The sequence below is a fragment of the Cyrtonyx montezumae genome, unplaced genomic scaffold, assembly GCF_038088225.1.
Source record: "Cyrtonyx montezumae isolate F1298 unplaced genomic scaffold, pur_monq_1.0 scaffold_5, whole genome shotgun sequence".
Taxonomy (NCBI): Eukaryota; Metazoa; Chordata; class Aves; order Galliformes; family Odontophoridae; genus Cyrtonyx; species Cyrtonyx montezumae.
The window spans coordinates 3,881,946-3,907,500 of NW_027072056.1; the positions used below are offsets into that span (position 1 = coordinate 3,881,946).

The window sequence follows — 25,555 nt, forward strand, 5'->3', positions numbered from 1 at the left end:
GGTTCATGGGGTGGTCCGGTAAAATAAACAAACGGAACAAATAAATAGGAAACAGTTTCTGCATTGACACAGCCGAGTGAAAGCCCAGCTATTTCTGTAATAGTTTTTTAACGACAGCACTGGGCACTGCTATTTTACTGCACCCCGCTGCCCGCATCCTGAAGTGATGTGGGAGGGAGAGCTGCCATTGTTTTAGAGGGTTGGGGCATTCGGACGCGTGTGATGCTAACATTTTGGGAGGCTGCTCCTCTCCCCAGCAGTATACAAGCAGGGAGCTGTCTCGTGATCTTTATGGCTGAAATGCATCCCTTGCTGCACCGATCTCATGCAAGGAGAATTAAAGGGAGGAGAAGGACTCACTGCCACACAGAGAACGGGCAGAAATGCTGCCCCAACCTGCACTCCCAGCAGCTAGAGTGCCCTCTCAACACTGCAGGAGCACAGCCCCAAAGTTTGGGATCCCATCCCCTCTGCCAAGGTAGCAGAAAGGTTCTTCATTGTGTTTCACACGGTTTTTTTTTACTAAACCTGCTGGTGGGCACACGCTTACTTGGGGTATATCTGCACAGGGTGTGAGGTGGTCCACTTGTTGGAGCAATATTTCAGTTAACTCCCCAGTCCAGTGGCAGACTGTGGGTATGGCAGTGGCACAAAGAGATTTGCCATGTCTCCAGGTGTATTTGCAGCACAGTTCCTCCATCTGGTACCCAAGCCAAGGAAAAGGAGCACAGTAGCTATGGGACTTGGCCATGAGTAGGAAAATCTGAACCAATTACATCCCAGCTAACCTGTTGTCAGCCCCACTGTAGCAGCAAATGGTCATGGCTGCCTGAAGTCTTCGTGATTTGTAGGACCTGGGCTTAGTGCAGGTTTTACTCATGTCCAAAGCAGCTCCCTAAGGATTAAAAGAGGCAGACAAAAGGACAGAAAAAAAATAGCAAGCAGGGGAATAGCATTATTCTTTTCCAGACTTCTGAGGGAGCCTCTTTTCTTGGTGATTCTGGATAAACTGTGACCAAGTGGGAACCCTCCAGGTACACATCACCAGGCAGAACTAGCTGGGGAAGGCAGACAGCTAGCATTGCTAGGAGCAGCCATGGTAAAAAACATGCCCCTTGCAGCGGGGTTGAGGTGGTTCAAGCATTTGTTGGACAAACACTGTACTGCTGGGAACATGTAGAGCCCCCTTGAGTCCTTTGCGAAGTGACTTCTGTTCCTCCCTTGCTAATCACTTTCGTTGCAAACAGTCGTGACTAAAAAAAGAAAAAAATCATGGAGCTTCACCCTAAGGAAAGCCCCAACTCTCTAAGTTGGAATTAGACCAAAACCAAACTGAAGGGCAATATCCTGAAGTCTTCTGTCAAAAGAAGTAGTAAAGAAAAAAAAAACACATTGATTCAGAAACATCAGAAAAATCTCTCTGCTTCTTAAATGGGACATTGCATTTTAGCCTAGGGATCCTGCTCCTTTACAGCCTAAGCCATAGCTACCTCTCACCTTGACCCATCTGCTGCCTCCATTATGGCTCAACTCCATTCACTCCAGAACACCAGCCACCAGGCACAATGGGTGATGCATCCCTCCAACCAGCTGCAAAGGCTTCCCGGGAAGCCCACAAGCCACCGAGACAGATGCAGAGATAAAGTTTTGTCACCAGAGAGAGCATTTCGTTTCATTTCCCTGGAAAGAAATTCCATGAAAATCGATCTTCCCACAGAAAATTTTGATTCTTGGCAAAACATCTTTTTCTGATCGGGAATTGCCTCAACTCAAAAATATCTGAGCAGCCGTGGTTACAAAAGAGTCGTGTTTCATTCCCACTTGCATCGAGAAGGATTTTATGTGAAGGCGAGCTCAACGGCCCTCGAGGAGGTGGTGAAGTTGTAAATTTCATCATCGTGAGAGCTCTTAATTATCAAGAGTCCAGACTGCTTTGATTGTGCCCCAAAACTCACGCTAGGTGGTTTGGAGCAGTGACAGATGGCCCAGCAGAGACCACGCTTCCCATTGAAGTGGTCCTTAGCTCACAAGAGATGGGTTCACTAGAACTAACAAGCTTATGTGCTTTGAAAGCCTAGTCTTCCCCAGATAGACAGAAATAAGACCACAGCGGATCAAACAGACAATGTCAGGTGTAAAGACCTCCTGCAAATGAAGATCGGTGAGCTGTGCAGATGAGCTCTGGAAGACCTGTGCTGATAACCACCATTCCCATTTGGGAACCCTAAGAAAAACAAAGCAACAATAGAAGGAAGTGGGGTGACCAGGAAAAATTAGCCTGATGGTTTCGGATGAGCAACCAAGCTGTCAATTTGATCGTGAGCACTGCTCCAGGAGCAAGTGACAGAACATCAAGGGGTCCAAGCATCCTAGTTCCACAGATGGGAATGACTGGCAGGTGCTGCTACACAAACCTTGCATTATGTGATTGTCTTTCCAGAATTTACCCACTGAAATGCTGAATTTATCAGCTGAAATGCCTCAGACTTCAGGGAAGCTGCCTCTGGCCGACCACTTGATGGGAAGAACGCCTCAGCCGCTTTCCTGGCACCTGCCAGTCACTCCTGGTTGCATTTTATCTAAGCGCCATTTTCTAATTTCACTGTGGTAAGGACTATCACAATGCATTTTTGTAACAGGTAGCTAAAGTGACAAACTGCGAGGACTGTTACATTCCCCATATAAACTGAATAAATTACTGCAGTTAAAAATAGCAATTTAATACCCATATTCTGTTAAGGGGAAGAAAAGAAAACGTTTTTTGCAAATGCAATTCTTTACATGCTTCTTTTTTCAGATTCCTTGGCAAGCGAGAGAAATATCCCAAAAATGAAACATTTTCTCCATTATAAGTGGAATTCTCTGAAGCTTTTTGCAGGACTTTGTTTCCTTCCTGTTAAATTCCCCGGAAGGCTTCACGGTGACATAACTAGAGCAGAGTTTGGCCAGCACTGCTGCTCTCTGAGACGTTTCACAAATCAACTTTTTCCAGTACTTCCTTTGAATTCCCCATCCCTTTCTGAGTTTCCAGCTCATCCCTTTGTATATACAGCGCAGTTGGGTGTAGGATTCCTCATTCCAGAACCACACGGTACATACAGCACTTATGAGACCAATGTGACCAATGGGTTGCACATCATGGGTCAATGATGAAATGTGCCCTGCAGCAAGACCCATTCTCTGCAACTGATCATGCCACCGCATTGCTGCTGTGTTCACACGAAATAATTAATCATAATTCACTCCAGTGCAGCTGCCTATGAATTAAGGCAGGGCAAAATTCCCACTGGCATCCACAGCACTGTGGCTTTCCCCTTGGGGCTCAACTGTTCTTCATGGTCAGATGTTAACCTGCTTTGCGAGGGAGTGATTTCACTGTCTGGTGATTTCCTGCCTGATGGTAGTTACCTGGGTTCACCATTTAAGATAAAAAAATATATATGCATATCACACCAGGCTATTTTTACCCATTGTTTGCTCATTACTCTTCAGAAGGGATGACAGTGGTTTGACAGAGAAGACCTCAAAAGGCATGGGTGAACAAGTTGGCTTGTTCCAATACAGTATCCTGACTCTTCCAAGCTGCTTTTTCCCTCAAACTGCCTTTCCCACAAAGAATCACCCTGTCAGAACCCTCATTATTTTATAACTCCTATGCCCCTCTTCTCTTCTCACCTTGTTAAACACTGTGGGAGCAAAGGAGTTCAGTAGCTCTACCATTTTAGCAACACCATTGATTTTGTCTCCCTCTTCATTTATTAATGGAACTACTTTCTCTCTAGTATTCCCTTTTCCCTGATATAATTGTAAGAGCTCTTTTTATTCCCCTTAAGCCTTTCTGCTCTCTGAGCTGGCCTTATCTTTTCCCTGCAAGCCTTAACTGACTGTATATTCTTGTTTAGTTCTCTTTCCCTTCTCCATTTTTCACTATAGGTTCTTTCTTTACGCTCCTATCTTTCAACGGTGCTTTGTTATGCCACATTGGATGCTACTTGTCCTTCCATTTATTTCAACCAGAGCTGTAATGTGCTCAACTCTATGGGGCTATTCTGGTGTTTCTGGCCTTTTCTCACCCATCTGGATTGAACATGTCTCCTGGTTTAGCTCTGTGAAGGTCATGGCCAGCAGAGCATGGAGGCTCTGGACAAGGGCAGACTAGGATGGAGCCATCACAAGCACAGCCTGTGCAAAGTCTCACACCCTGTAACCACAGCATCACAGGCACATACCCACACCCACTGACCAAAAATCAACTCTTCCAACGTTCATGCTGTTAGGTGAGTTATTCATAACACCCAAATGCATAGAAGTTCATCTTTCCTCTCTACCTGGGTCTACTTAACACCAGCACTAAAATTAACATCAGGAGCAAGCAGAAACCACAACAACTCTCCCAGATCACAAATGTTTTTCTTTCTGCTTTTATTTCAGAGTTAGATCTTGCTCCTGAATCCAAGGTTGCACCATTTCCATCAAGTAAGCTCAGTGTGATTTCAACTGCTAGAGCAATAAGAGCATGAAACAGTCCAATAGAAACAAAATTGTGGATAGACTTCACCTCTACGAAGTTTCTGATGTGGACCTCACGATGTGAGCATTGCAGTACAGGCACGTTAGACCAAAGGATTCAGGAACTATCATAGTTCTAGGCTGTACTGCAAGCCTGAACCCACAGGTGCATCTGCAGAACAACACTGCCAGCACCACAGTGCTCTCTGAATAAAGAATTTCTTCCTAACATCCAAGCTAAATTTTCCCTCTTTTAGTTTAAAGCCATTCCTCCTTGTCCTATCGCTATTGGACTGCGTAATAGTGATGGTGATGGGAAGAATAAAGCCGTTGTGTTTGCCCAACTTCCAAATAAATAGTTGTGATTTTAAACCATAGCAGGAGAAGTCTGAATGCAAGTGAAGCTGCTGACATGCTGGAACAAGCACCAGGAGAGAAGCTGTAGCTATGCTGCTGGAGGTCTCTTTTCCAACCAGCATGACCACCATTGGCCTGGAGCAGTGTGATTTGGTTGCCAAGGTCTTCACAAGGTCCTCTCCATCTCCATTTTCCCAAGTCGAGGCTACAGAGCTGAATGTTTTTTGGATCTTGCAGGACTTGTGCAGCTCTGCAGGTTTTGGTGGACCCAGAGAGGAACATCTCAGAAAACCAGCTTAGCCTGCAAGGCTCTCACCGTGCAAAGCTGCTGTTGCAAGTGCAATCCCTGTGTTAAGCATTCATAGGGTTTCTATAAAATCATTATCAAGAACATAAAAGATCCAGGCACGGAAAACCAGCTAGAGCTACTTCCACGCACAAGGAGCCCATGGAAGCTGCCAGGAAAGGCACTTCAGGCAAACCCAGCCCAGGAGGGTCCCGAGCCACAGTGTGGGCACAGGGGGAGGTGGGATCCTTCAGGGAGTTTGGCATCGCTCCATTCTCCCTGGTGTGTGCAGAAGTTAGAGCATGGCTAATTACAGGAAATTAAAGAGAAAGAGATATAAAGAGATTGCCTGAGCTGTGAGAGCCCTGGGAAGGGCTGGTGGATGTCCCGTGGTGCCGCTGCTGCAATTAGGCTCATGGAGCAGTGCTTGGAAGTGGGGCTGGAATGAAAAAACATGAAACTGTGTGGCAGGAAAAGGTTAATTATAACCCATTTGCTGCAGAATCTAATTTCTAGGCATTGAGTATTTGCAGATTAATAGGCAGCAAGGCCAGGAAAGACACATTCAGCAATCTAGGCTGGAGTGGCAGTGATGAGAAGTATCTCACAGTGGCAGAACAGAGTTCATCTACAACCCACAAGACCACAGTTAAGGTACTGGTGCAAGGACTACAGGAGGCTCCTGGTTAAAACAAATGTACCAGATCAACCCCAGCCATCAGAAAGCTTCTGAAAAATGGGATAAATAAAGCAGGCTTGGCTGGACTTATGGTGCAAATACTTAGCTATGCCAGAGATGCCTACTGGGGTCAGGTCTTCATGGGGCTCTCACTGCACTGAGCAGAAGGGATATGACTTGTTTTGGTGACACTGAACTATGAAAACGAAATGCAGAAGAGGAAACAAATTCAAATCTTTCTATCAGCTCTTACATTAATCCAGATACCCCTCTGAAACTGCTCTTTCCAGCACTCTGGGTACTTTATTCTTGCAAAAGAGCAAAGCTTTTGCATTTAACCCTCAAAAGATGATATAACACTGCTTTCAGCTGGTCACAGCAGAACACCACCTAGCTTTAACCTTTCCTGTCCTCCAGAAATGCAGGATGAGTGCATTTCCATGCTCTTGATGCCTACACTAGGTGATCCCTTCCCTTCACCCATCCAGGCTCAATCTCCAAAGCTGCCAAGGGTTTTGTCCTACTAGTTTTGCTGAGGGACATTTCATCAGGCCCTTAAGGTTGAAACTGCACCTGTAGCAGCAGCCCCAGGATTCCTATATCCATGCAGTAGTCATGGGAAGTTTTTAAACATTCTAAGGAGGGGGGATGCAGAGGGAGGAGGTCCTTGTTTGCAGACGAAAGAAACAATAATTCCTTCAGCAGTTTGATGTTAAAAAAATAATAGAGGCTTGTAAGCTGCTCTGAAGCTTGAATGTCAGAAGTAGACCCTGGGGACATGGATTAGAGGGCACAATGAAGGTGAGGCTGTGAAATGAGCATCACGGATCTTTGGGAGATTGTTAATAAGAACACAGAAATGCAAATCTCCAGGAGCTGGTGAGACATCAGCCTGCACATGTACCAATGCACACGTGGCTCCAGTCAAAGCAAGGGAGATTGACAGTAGGCTGGCGAAAGGCGTGTGGCTGACTTGGAGCCTGCTGCAGCAAAGGCCCTTTATTTCTACAGGTGGCAGAGAGCAAGAGAACCAGCCAAGTACTTCATCCCCTGCAGAGTATGTAAGGAGTTGACCCTTCCTAAATTCAGCTAGATTCATGGGTATCTCTGGGAACACTCAGCTACCACATGTCACAGCCTAGAGATATCCTCGCATGAGGTGATGAGCAAATTGCACGTAAATTAGTGAATCCAAACTGCATCTACAAGTAATGGGTCTCGCTATCTCTGTCCTCTACTTTTGTATTTGGTTTTACATGGGAGTCCAGCCCAAACTCTCTATGAGCAAGAGGAGAGAGCTGAACAGAATATGGTGCACTGACTCCTCATGCAGTAACAGCTTCCCCTTCACTGACTGTGAACTTGTGTTACTCTACTGTTTCAGACTTAAAAGCTGAAAAGCAAACTCTAATTCCATCCTGCTCCTCAGCTTTGTGCTGCTCACGAGGACAATGAGTTGCTGCATGCATTTTTCACATAAAGACATGGAACTTTCCCGTGAAAGTAGCTTGTCAACACAAGACTCAATGAGAAAGAATCAACATTTCCAGAACAAGCTGTTTCTTGAAGGGTACAAAGTTTGGGTTCTTGAGGATCACTGGTTGATCCAGGGCCTCCTTAAGACCTGGGCCATGCTCAGATGTGGCCCTGAGCTTGAAAAGGACAGGCACCTTCCTGAATGTTCTTGTATACAACCTTCCACTTCTGGTCACCTTGAACTTTCCTCTCCCCCAAAAGCTGAATACAAGTCAGAAAGGGATGGCCAATACACTCTAACTACATGATACTCTCCAATATCTAGGCAAAGGTAGGAAATATAACTCCAGTCTCCTAAAACTCTTGCTTTTAGGCTACAATTGATTCGACCTGCCCTTGTTTTATGGCCCTAGAGGACCACTGCTGTCTCCTCAAACCTTCACCCTTTTGAGAGACCACAACCAACAGAGAGGAGGGAACGTGCCACTTCAAAGCCACCACTGGGTGGGTTTCACATTGTGCCTCCAGAGCAGCAGAGATACAGAAGTCTTCCAGAGGCTCATCCCCTCGTTCTTTCTCTTCCGAATCCTTTATTTTTCCCCCTTTCTCATTCTGCCTTTGCTTGCATTTCAAGGTTAAAAAAAGTCAGGATACAATAGTAAATATGTAAGATTAGCTCCTAAAATATGTTAGTAAGTGAAAGCTAAAGAAAGCCAAATGAATTTTAAAAAGGTTTTCTTGAAGCTTAGAACAGAGACAGCTCTTTTGATCCTTTATCACACAATAACAAAAAAAGCACCAAGCGAGATACATATATATAATATACATACAATATATATATTTATATACTCCATGTGCGTGGATATGTGTGTGTGTGTGTGTGCATGTGTGTATGTGTATTTTAATTCACATAGGCTTTCCTTTCTTTAAAATGCTGCAAGAAGCTTTTTTTTCTTTTTTTCTTTTTCCTGCAGATTTCTTTTTCTTTCTTTTTTTTGATATTTCAAAGCTGGCAGTTCAGTAAATGGCTGGAACTGCCACATCTCTGTTCTTGCTAAAGAAATCAATGCTAATCCTATTACTGGCAGTTATCACCTATCCCAGAAACCGCAGCTAAAAGAAAAAAAAACCACTGAGATGTCAAAGTAGGAAAAAAGCATGGGGGAGGGGGAGAAAGCGCCCTTCATTCACTTTCAAACAGTGATTGTTTTCTTATTTTTGATCATTTTTTCCCGTTAAGAGAGAAACTAAACCACCAAAAAAAAAAAAAAAAGGGAGAGAAAAAAAAAACAACACATCTGTGCTCGAATAACACGAAGGGCCTGAATTAAACCCACACACCCACATGCAAACCACGGGATGGCTTGGGGCTGGTGCTGTCACATCGGGGCAGGCAGCCCCTTTTTGGGGTGTGCTGGTTATGGAGGAGCACCACAAAGCATCCAGACAGATATCTGCATGAAACATGGAATTTGGAGATATCACATCCCCCGCTGGAAGCCAGGCTCTGACCTTCACCTCTGCAGTCAATCTCGGGGCTGAGCATCTCATGGTGCAGCTCATACTTCAACATGGGGATCTTGGTTGCCCCAAAGCTTCTTTCGTCTTTGCTTCTCATCCTGAGCGCCCTTGAAATACGCTCACATGCTTTGAGCATCCATGAGGTATGGCACACCCAGCCATGATGTCCCCATTGCTGTCCTGATCACAAGACACTGAAAAGAAGCTGCTCCCAAGGCCACCTCACCTTGTGAAGGTCCTGTTTGCCCACTCCATGCCTCCTAAGTTCAGTGGTCAGCCATCCTAGCTGGAAACGTTAGGGCTCTCACAATGGAGAGGAGCTGCAGGTTTGGAACCTGTGCTTCAGGATGGGTGCTCAGCTTTCTCATCAAAACTCAGCTCCTGGGCTCCCTGTGCTCTGCATCTTTCATCCCAAAGGGAAGGCTGAGGACACAAAGATTATCTTCAGTAACATGTTCTCCATTTTTAAGGAGGCAGAGTTAGGGCCGTTTTAGGCTTTGGAGAGTATTTCGGACTTGGGCAAAATGTGTTTGTAATTCCTGGAAGGATCAGCATGGAGTGGAGGAGCCTCCAGGAGCTGTGAGAGGAGGGAGCACACTCCAGACACCTCATTTTTGGAGTTACTGTCAATCAGCAAAGTCAAACAAAAATAAATAAGCAGAATGAACAAGGAGAAAGGCATTGCTCCTGCTCTCCTCTGCTCTTTAGGTAGGTCCTACTCCTGCAAAGCCTTGCTCTTGTTTTCCCTGCCCAGCAGACCCCAAAACCACCTGGCCATGCGTCTCAGCTTCTCTTGATGGCCAGCCCTGCTCATTTGCAATGTGGCATCAGCAGAAATGTGAACCAAAGGGTCTGACAGGGACAAGGATCACTGCAACTGTCCAAGGCCCTGGGAGATCACAAAGAGAAAGGACGTGACCCAGGGTGCAGGTACCACGATGGGAAATAGCTGATGTAGAAAAGAAAATGAAGCAGGCTGTCAGAGCCCCCTGAGGATAATAGAAGCCTATTGAGATGCTCACAGGTGACAGAGGGAGGGCAGATATGCACAGAGCTAATGACACCCTGGGACAAATCAGGCTCACACAGCCCATGCACAGTGCGTGACAATGCCAGGGACGGAGCAGAGATATTTCCATCACAGGGTGTTGCAATACTTGATAGCAAAGCAGAGGCTGAGGCTGAACAGGAAAAGCATAAGGATTTCTTAGTGTAGAGAAAGAAATGCATAAGAGCAGTTCCTGCCTTTGGCTGGGGCTTCAGAGGGGATGGGGAAAACAACACAGGTTGTTCATCTATTTGTGGTCAGAGATGTTAAAGGAAAGTATTGGTTGGACAACCGAATGCTGAAATCAGCCCTACTTTGACTCAAGAGTCAGGGGGGGAAAGAGCATTTCAGTAACAGATTGCTGTGAGATTTCTCACAACTTTAGTGCAGCTGAAGTAATTTTTGACCAAGACTATTCTGCCACGGGGAGAATGAAGCAGTGTCACGTTTCTGATGGCAAGAGAACACTGACATGACTTGTGGGTGAACGTCAGAGTGGACCATGGCACCTCCAAGGCACTCATCCTCATGAAAGTAGAAAACCAGAGGGATACTGGAGTGTCCACACCACACAGAGGTGTAGGAGAGGAGATTGGGGTCCCCATGGGTGACACAAGCTGTGCTAGCTGGATCCCATCCAAAGCTTTCTTCGGGTTCCTTTGAAAGTCCCCTTCTCAGGAGCATTACTTTATGACCTCTATTCAAACAGCAAGGTATGCTTTGTGGCCTTGTTTTTTGCCTTTAAAATGAAGGTCGGGTGCTCAGCTGACTCGACCTGAAGTATTGAATGTAATCAGCTATATTAGCAGAAAAAAAATGAAAGCCTGCATAACTGGAAGCATTATTCACTGTTTATCTGATATCGGCTCTCTCCCAGTATCAATATTTGGCAATTCTCCTTAGAACTATGTGGGTTTTATCCACCTTTGTGGTTCAGTCAATGGGAAGACAGTCCTCCTGCAAAAACTGGAGTTGAAAGGCATACAGAATCTCCTGATTAGTGCCACTAACGAGCAACAGAAAAGCAGCCCTGTGTCCCAGGAGCTCTGGTCCCTCTTCTCAGACCGGATATTTGCTGGGATATTTGCTTCCAATTTCATTCACACGTTGGGTCCCACATTTTAAAGGTCAGCAATCTGCACATCATGCCATGGGATGCAGGCTGGCCGTGCTCCAAGGGAGAGGTGGCTCGCTGCCATGGTTGGGATTGATGCCACCTTCTCATGCTGAGGGGTGGCCCCGGAGGGATGCAGCCACAAGTGCCCTGGGGTTCGGGGCAGAGCAGGGTGCTGGAGGAATGTACCTAGGGAAAGCCCTGGAACAAAGATGGATGGGGATGGGAAGTCCTTTGGGATCAATCTTGGGGACTAAAACTTGGGAAAAGTAATATCTTGCAAGAGGGAGGGGAAAAAGTCTTTTCTCCAGATTCCCAGCTAGCCCTCGTGTGAAGCTCAAAGGAGAAGGGTCTGTGCTGGGCCACAATTGGTCCCATAGATGTGTCAGGGTATGCTCAGCAGTGGCTCCTGAACCCCATGCTCTTCCCAGCCTGGGTGGTTTCATGTGTCCTACTTCAGTTCAGTTCCTCCCCTCGCACTTCTGGGTAGCGAAGCACGTGTAAAAGATGCAGCCCCCTGGTCCCCATAGTAGCACACCCCTGAGCCCTCTGCCGTGCCCACCAGCTTCTCCCCATTTCAGCCAGGCTCCCAACAAGCTGCTAGTGCCTGCTGATTAAACAAGCCTTGAATGTGAATAGTAAGCAATAAAGAGAAAGAGACACATGGTCACCTGCGCACAGTGTGCCCTGCGGGTAGCAATCAACAGGAGCAGGCAGTCACACCATCAGTGGCTGGATGCTGCAGCCACACACTGCGTGCTGGCAGGCTGTGGGGAGGGGGGAGCACAAGGAGGGGTGGGATTAATGGACTGCAATGCTCCGAGGTCTGAGCAAGTGTGGATTTCCCACCCAGTGGTGCCGGCACCCCAGACTCCCACCATCGGGGTTGTCCCTGTGAGTGCAGCCCATCACCTAGTGTCAGGCCACGCTTTGCTGGCATCTTCTGCAACAGCCAGCTCTCCTCTTGGGCCTCCACAGCGTGCCAGTGTGGTGTGTGCAAACAGCACAGGGGAGAAGAGGCTGAAGGGTTGCCAGAACGCAATGGGAAATGTTCAGGATGAATGTGGAGAGGCCGTTAAAAAGGAGAGGGGGCAGAAGACACCTCCCAATACCATCTTTATCATTCTCAGTGTGCCTAGGAGCGTGGTAGGAGGAGAAAGCAGATGGTGCCAGGCACAAGAGGGGACTCTGGGAGATGCACGTGTGCTGTGGCATCTCTGTACTACAGCCAGGTCTGGGGAATATGCTTCCCCTCCCCTCCACGCACCTCAAACAGGTGCTTTTTACCAAGAAAAATGCCATTTCTTTGAGACCAGGAGATGCTTGCCCTGCCTGCCACAATGACAAGCTGCTAAATGGTGGCAGCCACAGCCCGTCTCCAAGCTGTTTAAAATAAACCATCCCTTAAACGCCCAGTGGCATTTCAACACATTGTTAGCATGTGGCTGCCTCAACCTGGGGACTGATATCTCTCAGATTGTATACATCCAAATAAATAAAATATCACCCCCTCGGGCCCGCTGCAGAGTGCCACACTGGATAGGAAAGCACTTGAAGGAAGAGTGGTTTTGGGAAAAGGCAGCTGCTTCCGTCACTTAACGCAGCCACTTTTCCATTCAGCCTCGTGAAATATTCTGGGGCTGAATTTTGCCTTGTGTTTTGGTTTGGTTTTTGAAGGCAGTGAGCAGTTTGCCAAAGCCACCAGCAAATCCTGCACCGCTCTGAGGTCTCAAGAGGAATTTGGGTGTGCGTCCGCAGAAGATGCGCGTTGGGATGGCCACCACCAGATGGTCACAGTGGTCTGGTGACACCCATGGCCCCGGCAGCAGGTGAAAGGTTCATGGTGGGAACATAACTACCTTCACACTGACCTTAATTTCAAATGCTTCCCCACAAGGCACAGCCTCTTTACCTTTCTGCTCCCAAAAACTGAGCAGCGGGAAAGGCCTGATGCTGTAGGTGTATTAATTAGATGCACTGGGTTTAGTGCTCACTCCGTGGTGGGGTTGGAAACCACACAATGCACAAAATAAAACAGAACTTCATACGTACACAGCCTGTAATTTAATGCAAGAGATACGCAAGGTCTTCCAGCACAGAGTGCTCCAAACAACAGCATTTTAGTCTCTATGAGCACAGCAGCAAGGGAGACCTTTTCCATGCTCCGTTCCTCTGCTTTCAGAACATTTGTTTTTTATTCTGAATATCTCAGCACATCTATTTACCTGGCACTATATTTAGTACCACAGTACCAAGATGGCATATATAAAGATTCAATTGCAATTCCCATCTGATGTCCCTTCCCTCTCCTTTTTACCCCCGTTTTTATGTCCGCACTCTGAATTCAGCGCAAAGTTGGTGTGTTTAATTTAAAAAGAAGTAAAACGCGCCAGGAGACGCCTCAGACCACTGCAAATCACCTGCTTTATAGAGGCAGTAAAATTGTGTATCGGATTAAAAGTGATGCTGATCTGAAATTTATGATAACTTTTAATGGCATTATAATTTTTTTTCCCCGTGCACTCCATCACAGAATCATTCAGATGCACAGCGCAGCAAGATGAAATTTGTAAGGGGGGAACATTAGATGGGCGAGCACCGAGGCAGGGGAGAGGGTGCTGGGTGAGGTGGGGTAAGGTGGGGACACGGGGGATGTGGTCCGTGCCAGGGAGGGAAATATCACCCAGTGCACAGCAGTTATTGAGGAGAGCGTGGGGACTGAAAGGGGTTGCTAGCAAAGGAGTGGTGTTGTTTCTCCCCCTATGTCTGCTTGGCAAAGCTCGCAGCATCCATCCTTTGGCCATAAATGCAGCCCAAGATGGGTGAGTGGCTGTGGGAGCACCGCCACCCCACACCACCCTATATGGCCAGAACCCAACCTCTCCAAGCCAGCAGGAGGGTGAAAGCCAAGCACCAAAGTAAACAGCATCCAACGGGAGGTGTCCTGAAGGACGCATGAATATCAGATCATCTCATCATGACCTCCACCACCTGCTGCTCTGCACCACTCACAACACACCACGCATCATGACCACAGACAAGAAGCCACGAGCAGTCCTGAAATCTCAGCTTCCCCCAGTGTCTCGACTTTGCAGTGCAAAACACTCACTAACATAAACCTAGACTGTAATGCATTAGTCACGCCACAATCAGAATGAGAAGAATTGCATGTATACGTGCAAATGGTCAGATTATTAACGGTGGCAGAAAATTGAATCCCACTATCTTAATGCATAAACGTGTTTGTGGAAGAGCAAACCCACGTGTCAACAGCTTGGGGTTCTTCAGGAGAGATAGCTCTGCATTTGAGGAACCAAAATGCTGGCACTGCAATCACTTCGGGGATGTGCTGGGAACCAGCAGATGCTGGAGGACAGGTTGTTCCAAGCAGACAGTTGGCAAGAAGGAGGGTAGCTCAGCAGGGTGAATGTGAATCGGGCAGGAGGTGAAAGAACAGGAACTACAGTTCCTACAAAGAAGAGAAAATTGCATTGATACCAGGTGCATGCAACCAGATGTCAGCTAAAATCTCTTTAGGAATAGCATGGAAAGAAACCTGAATTATTCATCCGCTGGCCACTCGCTTTGTAGAACATAAGGGAATAAAAACACTTGCTTTCCCATGCCTCAGCCCCAAGGACACAGTATATTCTGAAGCACAGAGAGAGTGATACTGCCTCAGTTTCCACTGTGCTTAAGGAGACGGGGATGTGGATCCAAAAGCAAGGACAAGTGAAATGTCAGCTCTTTTGGAGCAGATGTAGCAGCCCAGAAACTAGTGGGATAGCTCTGCCCTTCTGCTTCATTGATTTGCAGCGGGCAAAATGAATTTGCAAAGAATAGGAAATGGCATTGTCCATTTCCAAATAGGAAATTGCACTTCCAAATAGGAATTTGCAGTGCAGCTCTGAGCTGGAGTGTGCCTCTACTACCTGGCACCAAAGGGGTCTGGGGAACCGCCCTGCCTCATCCTCATGGACATCTGCTTGCATCACCACCCACATCCAGTTTCGCAGCAGCACTCTGGTTTTGTTGCCGCTGCCTTCGGTGGTGGGCAATGAAACTTCCATTTTCCTCTCCTGCTCTGCTTTGTTTTTTTTCCTTTCCTTCTCCAAACTCCGAGGTACCACTCCACAGTAAAATATTAACAGCCGTAAGTGATTGTTTTGCTGTATTACGTGAAGTCAAAAACCTTTTGAATTGTATTTTGTTGTGAACCTGCCTTTGAATCCGTGCGTTTTATCATTCCACAGCAACACATATAATTTCAAACAAACAAGTGAACAAACCCAACGATAATGGCCTGAATCTCTTATCAGTCAGTTTTACACTGGCGTAACTCCATAAACTTCAGTGGAATTAATCTTGATTTACACTGCTGGGAGAGGAGAAACAGGCACCATAAATAGCTACGAACCAATGCAAGGAGCTTTAAAGCAAAAGCAGTCGCACCAGATCTCCTGGCAGCAGATGAGGATGAAGGCATAAAAAAGCTTTCCTGGTGGTGCTAATCTGTGGGCACGTGGATAAACCCAAAGGACAGGGATGGAGAAGGTGTGCCATCAGCTAGCATTGCTGTGCTGCAAGCAGAAGGGTTTGTTTGTTGGACATGTCCCTGACGGAGAAGTATCCCAGGCTTTGTCCAGATAGCAATCTTCATAGCAACAGGAAGACAACTCAACCATCTCTTGCAGGCAATAAACTCTCGTTCCTTCAAGAATTAGCCTTATTGATGAAGCTCGGGTGAAGAGCTCCAGAAGCAACTGAACCTGTGCACCTTGATAATCTTTCTGTTCTCATTTCACTCCAACCCTATCTGACATCAGCATCAACACAAGGTGCGTTAGAGGCAATGCTTCATAAAGACAAGCTGCCCTTCACACCGAGAAAGCCTCAAACTGAATGCACTTCAATTAGCAGAGTGCAGGTCCCAGGGACTCCTGGATGAGCTGCAGCTGCAGAGATTAAGGCAGAGGTATCTCCAAGCCAGGGAAGAGGATCAGGGTGGGATTTTACTCTGTTTTTAACTCCTTCTGGCCACCTCCAGCCACCCTGCCGCGACCGCAGTGTTCCTGGATACATCAGATCTTCAATCAATGAGATCCAAGCCCTAACCTCATTTAGAGGTTTTCTCAACAAAGGTCAAAACTTATCTGTCTGTTGAGACCCTTTCACTCTTAGAGGAATCATTTTGCTGTTAATTAATTCATTCAGATGAAACCAGCAAAAATGTCAATGTAACAAATTAGATACTCATTGATTATTGGCTTAAAAAAGAGTTAAAGGTTCTGTCCTGGAGAAGTGGGCTAGGCAGGTCTTTAAAGTGATGCACATGTCATCCTTTACTGCTCATACAGGCTCTGGAATTGGTACTTTATCTAAGAATACATCCATAGAAATTCCCTGTCTCTGTTCTTACCTGCCTGTAGGCCAAGGTTTGGAGGAAATAACCTAAGTTCAGCTATGATCTGGTTGTAGAGTGAGCAGAGGTCACCGAACATCAACAGCAACAGCTTAGAGTCCAACAGTACAGAGCTGCATGTCTTTCAGATACACATTCTAATAGAGTTACACCAGAAGATGCTACCCATCTGCCAGCAAGAAAGGACTGTCCAACACCACAGAAGTTGGAGTTGGGCTCCATAATCCTTGTGTCCCTTCCAGCTTAGCATATTCCCTGATTCAACGATTCTGTGATACAAAGCCATCCACCACTAACATCCATACACAGCAGGATGAGCAGCATCCCCCTCTCTCCCCTTGCATCAGCCTTGGGTTGTGACTTTGCTCATCACAGAGGAGCCACAGGAGGATGGAGCAGCAGAGATAGCCAGGAAAAAACGCCGTTTGCACCTGAGGCAGGATGCAGAGCAGTGCTCAGGGATGACCTCAGCAGCCTTCAAGAAAATAAAACTTGAGGCAACAGCAACCACTGTTTTGAAAAACACAGTGCAGTCATTGTCAGGAGCTGATTTAAACTCTGTATGTTTTAATCATAAATCTGGATTGAGGATTAAGTTTGAGAAAGAAATCACATCGCTGTATTTAATTAATCGAGGCTTTAAGTGACCTAAATGAAAATACTCTTTAATGATAACTCCTTCACTGGCTTAAGACAGGTTGTGCTGATGATATGTATTATGTTTCCCATACACTGAAATAACCATGATTAGTTCCCTACCTGGGAGAGTCCCTTTGCCCTAGTAAAGCCTGTTTAGAACCCAGAGTATACGTGAGCACAGCCTTGCCCTGGGGCTCTCCATCACCCACCTATGAAGTCTGCACAGCCCCAACCCCTGCCCACACACAGCACCTCACAAAATGCATCTCACCTTGCCATCACCTGTCATTGCCTTTTGACAGCTCTCATTCATGCCTGGCTTTAAATAAACCAGTAATGTGTCTGCTTTCTTCAATAGCAACATGAGAAAACAGCAAACATCTCTCCTATCAACTCCAGGCCTCTCTGAAAGGGAGCATGACTGCAGCCTAGCTTAACTACAGCAGGCATGTCCTTGGCGAGCGAGGATGTGATGAAATGCATGCTTGCAACTGAGGTTTTGTTGTTTGTTCTGTTTTGTTTTGTTTAAAAAAAAAGAAAGGCTACATTCAATGGCAGAAAAAATTGATTTAACCACATAAAATGTTACAAGCAAAAATCAGAGGTTAGAAGTTGAGTTGAAAAGCAAACCATTACCTCCATTATCCAAAACAGGCTGTTTATTTACAGCAAGAAACTGTAGAAATGACGTGGCTTAATCGTAATTAAAACCTTTTGGTATCTTTAGAGCACCAGAAGTGTTCCATGCAAAGGTAGTGAGGCCATGAGATGCTATGACTTAGAACGAGGACATCTTGGGCTTCAACAAGAACAAAACAAAACCCTGACAGACAAGATATTAGCTAAAAAACCAATTCTGACTATGGAAAGAAAAGAGGGTTTGTAATTGAATTTGTAAAAGGCCATACAGCAAAACTAGAGCTAAACTATTCACAACATGTATTAGCTGAAAGAAGCATTTCAAGTGAGAAAGGATCATCCATCTGCTGGGGACGACACAGAAGCTGTGTGAGTTCTGTGTGTGTGCCTTTGTTTCGAAGCCAGCAACCATTCATTCCATCCCATCCCATCACAACCAATCCCATCCCATCTCTTCTATCCATCCCATCCTCACCCATGTCCTACCTACCCTGAAGGCTGGCAATGTACCCTGCAGAGCTCCTGAGCTACTTAGGACCCTGTGCAGCTTTCTGGAACACTCTGGGAGCTCCCACAGTACCCCAGGTGACCTGCTTCATGTGCAGCTTCACTTCACATGCTTTCCCTGTGCAACTAAATAGTGCCAGGAAGAGGTAAAAGATGGTGAGAAATGGGTCTGCTGAAGACTGATGCCATAGCTGTGCATTTCCATTGTGCTCCACAGTGAGTCCCAGATCTGTGCAAATTCTGAGGCTTGACCATAATCTTTCTCCACCTGCATCAAGGCAAGCCAAGCAGAACCCCTCTTGGGTTTGCAAAGACAAACCTGACAATTGAGCAGCTCTACCCAACGTGGCACTGCGTGCAAGGGAGAGCAGAGATGCTGCAGCTGTGCAGACCCAGGAGGTGTGCTCAACACTGTGGTTTGTGTTAACACCATTCCCTCTTCACCCTGCCTGCAGTATCTGTTTCCTCTGACTTGGTCTGCATGGTACAAGGAATTTGGGTAAAACATAAGTATGCTGTCTGCATCTGCACATTAAGCCAAGACAAAGCTTCAGCTGGGGCTGCATCCAATTCTTTGGCAAATCAAGGATGGGAAAGGACACACGGATGGCTTGTTCACTAACCCACACTCTCCCTGCCAGAGAGCTGTGCCAGAAGTTATCAAGAAAGCTGCAAAATGAAAGCATGATATGCTGTGGTAATTATGTGTGCTTGGATATAGTTTTTATAACAAGCATTCTGCCTTTTAGTAAATATTCTTTAGCAACTCTGTTGTCCCATTGCAGTGCACTTGGCTGTGAAAATGACTGCCTCGTCCTTGTTAACACAGCTGCAGGAGGGCTGGAAATAGCTGGGGTGTTTGTTGGGATGAGGAGGATGTCCAGCAGAGCTTGGTGACACCAAGGAGCATTCAGTATCTTTTCAAAGGAGGCAATGATAACATCACCCAGCGGTCACTAACAGAAGCTTTTCCTCTTCTATAGCAAAGATAAAATTCCTTCAGATCCCTCCAGTGGAGAGACATCTCTTGGATGTGCCACCAGCATCTGTCACTGTACCCATACCAACCGTGCGGGTTGCAACACATTTGCAAGGAGCTTTGAAGAACTCCTTCCTTTGCATAGTAAGAGTCATCTCTTTGAATAAATACACAAACCAGCTGACTAGAGGCACCTAAATATTTACAGGGCGTGCCCAAGGAGGGCCAGAAACCAATACATCACCTGAAAGAAGAATACACGTTCAGTGACCATAAAGACCTGAGCTTACATTTGCCTTGAGCAATTACAGTTAAGTAACTGCAATACAAGCACATATTTAAGCACTTATGCAAGGAAAAGGGGCTGATGACCTCCATTATATTTGCATTGTGTTTCCTGTTGTTAGCACTTCCTTGGCGGAATGACTGCAATACATCTTGGGCTCCAATCTCATCTGACAGCTCCACGAGGCTGCAACCAGTCACTGGAGAGGTCCAAAAATGCTTAGGAGTTGAGCTGTATTTCTTCCTGAGCTCCTTTCTTCTCCCATCCTGTCTCAGCAGTTGCTTGTGTCATGCAGAGGGGCTCAGCAGGAAGAAATTCACCCCAGACCTCCCCTGAATGTCATGCATCAGGTGGGCAACCATTGCTTCTGCACCATCCCATGGCCTTGCAGGTGGCTGTGCTGGAACGGCACCTCTCAAAATACTTTGATTGCTGTTACTCAACAATATCATTTTTCAACCTGAGGACTCCGTGCAGTTCTGCACCCCAAAAATAAGAAGTGCTGCAAGGTGAAGGACGGAGGATTTGTTAAATGGAGTGCTGCATCCAGATGGGGAGTCCTCAGCACAGGAGAGACACGGACCCATAGGAGTGCAACCAGAGGAGTTATTTTGCATGCTCCATTCAGCACACATTTCTGGGCTGGGAATAGCAAAGTGGTGACGTGAAAAAAGAAAGAAAAAAAAAATCTGCTGTGGAATAAGCTTCCCTAAGTCTTGGAACGTGGAGGTTTATATATTTTGTAATGGCTTTTTTTCTGTGTAACATAACTGGAGAACTTGGTTGCAGCAATATCTTGGGGCAATGAATCCCCTAAGCAATGCATGAATTGCTCACAAAAGTGTATTTTTATCAGTTTCAGTTCTGTTGCCTTTCAAGTTTATTCAGTGTCCCTTTGAATGAGACACTCTTGTAATTGTCTAAAAAAAAACGTGATTGCCTGCTTGACCTTCTTTATGCCGTTTATTACAGTCATTTCATTTCCTATTCATTCTCTCCCGGGAAAAAAAAAAAAACAAAAACCAGAGACAATATCATCACTCCAGCCACACTTGGAAGTATTTGTTTTGCCTGTCTTGAAGCCTTTGTTGTTTCCCTGCTTCCTTTTGGATGTGGCACAATTGGAACTTCACACCGGTGGGAGCAGGACCTCACCTGGGAGCAGTGTCAGCTCCATGTACCTTTATGGCTTGTGGTCATAATGCAGTCATAGTTCCTCACTCCTTTTGTCAACGGGAAAGGAGCAGAGAATAAAGCCACTGTGAGACACCAACTTGTCCTCAGCCCATTGCTATTAACTTATCCTCACTAATCCCGATGTCACTCACCAGCTCCCATGTTCTTCTGAGTCCTCTGCAGGTCTGTGATGTCCACAGCAGATCATCCTACTTAGCTACAGGACACTTGCAAAGTCAGATAATGACCAAGAACAGCACTGCTCCAGAATCTGACTCTATACTAACACTGTGTGTCAACCTCGTCTTGCAACCTTCCACTTCTCAGTCGAGTTGGCACTTCACTCATCACTGTAGGATACCTTAGCCACTGAATGGACTCCTGATTTAATTTACTGAAATATTTCAGCTTGGAGCTGCTGAATTTTCCTTCATGATATCTGGTTTCCCTTGTATTTTTTAAATGGAGTTTCTCAATACTTATCTGGTCACTGTTTTGACTTACTTGTTGCCACCAAGCTCAGCCCTGCCAGGTAGCCATTCCCAGCAGCACCCTTCCTGTCTCTCCAAGCTCCATGCAACAGGGATTGAAAAATAGTTCCCCAGCACTGGAACTAACACAGCACCCATCCCACATACAGAAGACCATCTGTCCCAGCACTACTGCATCACTGCGCTTCACCACATCATTCACAAGCTCACCCTACTCTGTTGTCTTCATATGATCCACACAGAGATAGTATTTCTTCCCAGTGTTGGATGGGTTGTCAATGAATAGCATGAAGAAGCAATGAATTAGCAGCCTTCTGCAGGGGGATATGGGATGGGACGTGGTCCAGGACCTGCCAAAGTGTTTCCCCAATTACTCAAAGGTTTTGCTGTTCAATGACAGGCACAAAGCCCTTCCTCTATGCTGGATGCATTCTCCCTACAGTGCCAGGGGCTTTTCCCAGCCTAAGAATGAGAGACTGCGACTCAGAAGAGGTAATCTTCTAGAACATAAATGGCCAGGCTGATTTACTTCCAAATACACAACAACAAAACAAAACAACAACAACAAAAACCTGCTGTTGGGCAGAGACCTTGTTTGCCAAGTTTCAACAGAGCAAAATTTTACAGCGAAGTTACAACCACTTTAAATACCATTGTTAGCTTACAATGGAAAAGCTGGCAGACTGGCAGCTCAAAACTGCTCTTCTGAGTGGTGTTTCACCATGATACACACCCCACGTAAGTCAAAGATCCACACAATTACATTTGGATCCCCATGAAAAATTACACAAAAAATGATCCTTGGCCGCATCCCCTTTGATTTGCCCAGCTCTTGGATGTTCCCAGAATTTCCTCCAGCACTCATTCCCCTCCACCAGTCACCTCCCTTCAGAAGTATTCTTGCCAGAGCCACACTCGTTGCCTCCCAGTGCTGGGAAATTCCCTTCCCAGGTGCAACACGAGAAGAGGAGCTACAAAAGTCCTAAGTTGAGCTTTAAGAAATCGTCTCTTATAAGTAACAAAAAAAAATACTGAGATTATGGTCAGGAGGCCAAACTTGAATGTAGCATCCAAGTGCCTAAAGCCCTGACACTGACAGCAACAGAGACACCTCAATAAATCATGGACAACGTTTTTCACTACTTGCTTCTCCTTGGAGAAGACAGGCAGGGAAGGAGGGTTGCAGAAGAGAGGGCAGATCTCAGTTTGTGTGTTGGATGACCCTTCTGAGGTGCATGGGAGTGTTAAATTTTGTCAGTGCTTTCTGAAAAGCCACAGAACGGGACCACAGAATGCCTTTGGTTGGAAGATTGACCCTTTGGAGGATTTCCCTTGGGGATCCCAGCGCAAAGGCAACCCCCCAACAAGCCATCTCTTTGGCAAACTTTGGCCAGCACAACAAAATCCAGCGGGGTGTGGGGCACAGAAAAACGAAATCTGATTATGTGTGCGTGGACCAGCTTCAGCCCCCTCCAATGATGCTCCTCTGACATTTTACATGTCCCTCTCCCAAACTTCTCGAGTGAGTGGGATGGAGCCTCCCATGACATCCAAGTTGGAGGAGAGTGGGGAGGTCCAGAGCAGGCCATTTCTTCTCCCCAGAGCCTGAGCTGGGCTGCATCATGGCAACAGGCACACGTTTCAGAGGTGCTGCTGGGGTGCAGCCTCCGACAGCCTTGTTCTGCAAGTTCATGGGGAGCTGAGAGAGCTGTAGGAAGCCCCGTGCTTCCTTTGCATTCATTTTCTTCCCAAACTCTCATTACCCGAAAGAGAAAGAGAGAGGGAGAGTGAGTGCATTCAAGTGGAAATGGTTGGAGTGCACTTAGAGGAATTTAGCCAAAAGGAAAAGGATAGATGATGGTGGCTTTTTTTTTTTAATTTTTTTTTATTCTCTCTCTCAAAAAAAAAAAAAAGAAAAAATCCTCCAGAACTTAAAACTGTTTTAATCAGCTGAAAAACATACGTGGGCTTTACAGCTCTGAGACAGCTTGCACAGGCTCTGATAAATGCCTATCGCTCATTTGCATACGCTAACAGCTACACTTTAATCAGCCTCCTAATCCCTGATGATATTAATGAATTTTTTTTATGCTCTCTCTCTCTCTTCCCCCCCCTCCCCCCGTTTTTTTTTTTTTTTTTTTAGTATCATGTTTGCTAATTCAAAACCGATCAGCGGCTTCTGTGTGCCTTTTTTTATGCAGGAAATAATGGGTGAGCTTGGTACTCCTGTTATCCTGCTCTCACAAATAATTAAGACTACAAAGGGTACAAATCAGTCTGAATGCACGGCACAAAGGCTCAAGCTATGCAAAGGTCTTTTTCTCTCTCTCCTCTCTCTCTCTCTTTCTCTCTTTTCATTTATTCTCTTCTTCAGACAAGAGGTAGCTCAGAAAGATACTTAGCAAAGAAATGAACCGGTCACTCCCAAAAAAGCAAGAGTTTCCCATCCGTTTTCAATGCTCCCGATCCGCATTTGGACTTGTTTCCTTTTTCATGTTTACGCACTCTGTGCGTCCTGCTCCTGGGGAGGAAACGAATGCCTGTTGGAAAAGTCTTTCACTGAAAATCTGCACCTTTGTTTCAGTGGGTTTGCTTTGCTCTTTGGGAGGGCTTGACATGGGAAAATGCCCCAAATGCTAAGGGTGGTGGGCCCGGAGAGGTATTGCTTATGGGGGAAAAGGAGCAGCAGAACAGCTGAATCCATTGGATATGGAAAAAAAAAAACAACAACACTGCATACACCCAAGAAGTGTAGGGGAATTGATCCAGCTACCAAAGGACTCATGCAAGCTCCCAGACCACCAGACAATGGTTCCCTCTTGTGGCCAAGGTCAACTGGCAGATCCAGCTGCTGCTGGCATGTGGATCCTGCCTTTCTCCTCTCCCAATCTTGGGTGCAGCCAGGAAGACTGAAGGTAAAATGGAGCTTGCATCAGACCCACAACAAGTTGTCTCTCAACAATTCTGGTAGAGTGACTGACTTCCGACAGATCCCTCCTTTGGAGCTCCTTGTCACAGAAGCATAGAAAAGCTTGGGTTGGTAGGGACCTCAAAGATCATTCAGTTCCGACCTCCTGCCACAGTCAGGGTTGCCAACCACTAGGTGTCATCTTGAAATTAAATCAAGTATGAAAGTAGCATTTCTGGATGCTCCTGGATTTAGCAGACATCATGAGACTCATTGTTCCACAGACCAATAGATGCTCAATAAAAGCATCAGCAAGAGCAGCATCTAAAGTAAACCTGCAAGCATGTTTGAAGAGAGCAAGTCTAGACTTGTGAATTCAAGAAGACTTTCACATTAGGAAGTTGGGAAAGGTCGTATTCTCAACCTCTCTTGCAGAAGATGCAAGCAGATGTCTGTGTAAGGTCGTCTCAGCACTCATATCTCACCCAGATCTCAGAGAAGTAAGGTGGGAAAGAAACACTGGCAGATGATCTGATGTTTGGGATGACCATGAGCATCAACAAAACTTGGAAAGACTTAGGTTCTTTAATGGAGCTTTTGCTGTTAGCCAGATGAGAGCAGATGAATTAAGTCAGGTACAGACACTCAGTAGCAAAGCAGCTTGCCATGTTCAGGAAGAGCTTAGATGATTTTGAAAACCTCTGATCAGGAAGCTGTTGGGGGATTCATGGGAATATCATTGCAGGTTTTCTGGGCAATATTAGTATTGCTGCAATGACAGAAGGTGAGTCAGTGACTGAGACCCTCGCTCAAGGCTTGGTACGATTACATAAAGATCTCCCTCTGAAAAGGAGTTCGAGTCAACTAATCTCTCATGTCTTACAGTGAAGAGGCACTGATGAATGCTTCTTGCAGAAAGTCCAGAACAGCCCAAAGATAACTGGAAATAGAATAAGGTTTGCTGTAAAGAGAAACTGTCAGAGAAGCATCAACTCTGGAACATTTTGAGGTTAACAGGGAGCTTAAGACCCAAGCTGATGCAAAGTCATTTTGGCCAGTGGCTGCCTTGCAAGATGGTATCTAAGCCTCTGACTAAAACACACCAAAACTATGCTCGCACTGAAAAAGAAATACTGGCAATTGTTTTAGATCATGAGCGTTTTCATGAATATGTTTATGGGAAGAATTCAATCAAGGTAGAAAGAGACCATAAAGCACTAGGAGCCATAGAGTAAAATCCATTGTACAATGAGCCACCTGGACTTCAGAAAAATGTAATGAAATTGCAAAAGTACTCATTAAATGTGAAATACAGGCCCAGTAAGGAGCTTAGCAGATACGCTTTCAAGAACACCTATAAATAATGAAAGCAATGAACTGCAGGAAGAGGAGTTTGAAGTAAATATGAGTCAAGTACTACCCATGTCTGAAATGAAATTTGACAAGTTCAAACAAGTAACACAAAATGACCCAAGTTGACAACAGTTTGGGGAAAGTAATTCTACACAGATGACCAAA

General features: G+C 45.9%; 1 protein-coding gene across 1 annotated transcript in view; it reads right to left on the reverse strand.

Moving 5' to 3' along the window:
• Positions 1 to 14,274: 14,274 nt before the first annotated feature.
• TBCCD1 (TBCC domain containing 1) overlaps positions 14,275 to 25,555 on the reverse strand; it is a 55,036-nt gene continuing 43,755 nt past the window's right edge. The window contains exon 7 of the mRNA XM_065748380.1: positions 14,275 to 14,459. Coding sequence (XP_065604452.1) covers positions 14,275 to 14,459 — 185 coding nt within the window. The remainder of the gene's footprint in view (positions 14,460 to 25,555) is intronic.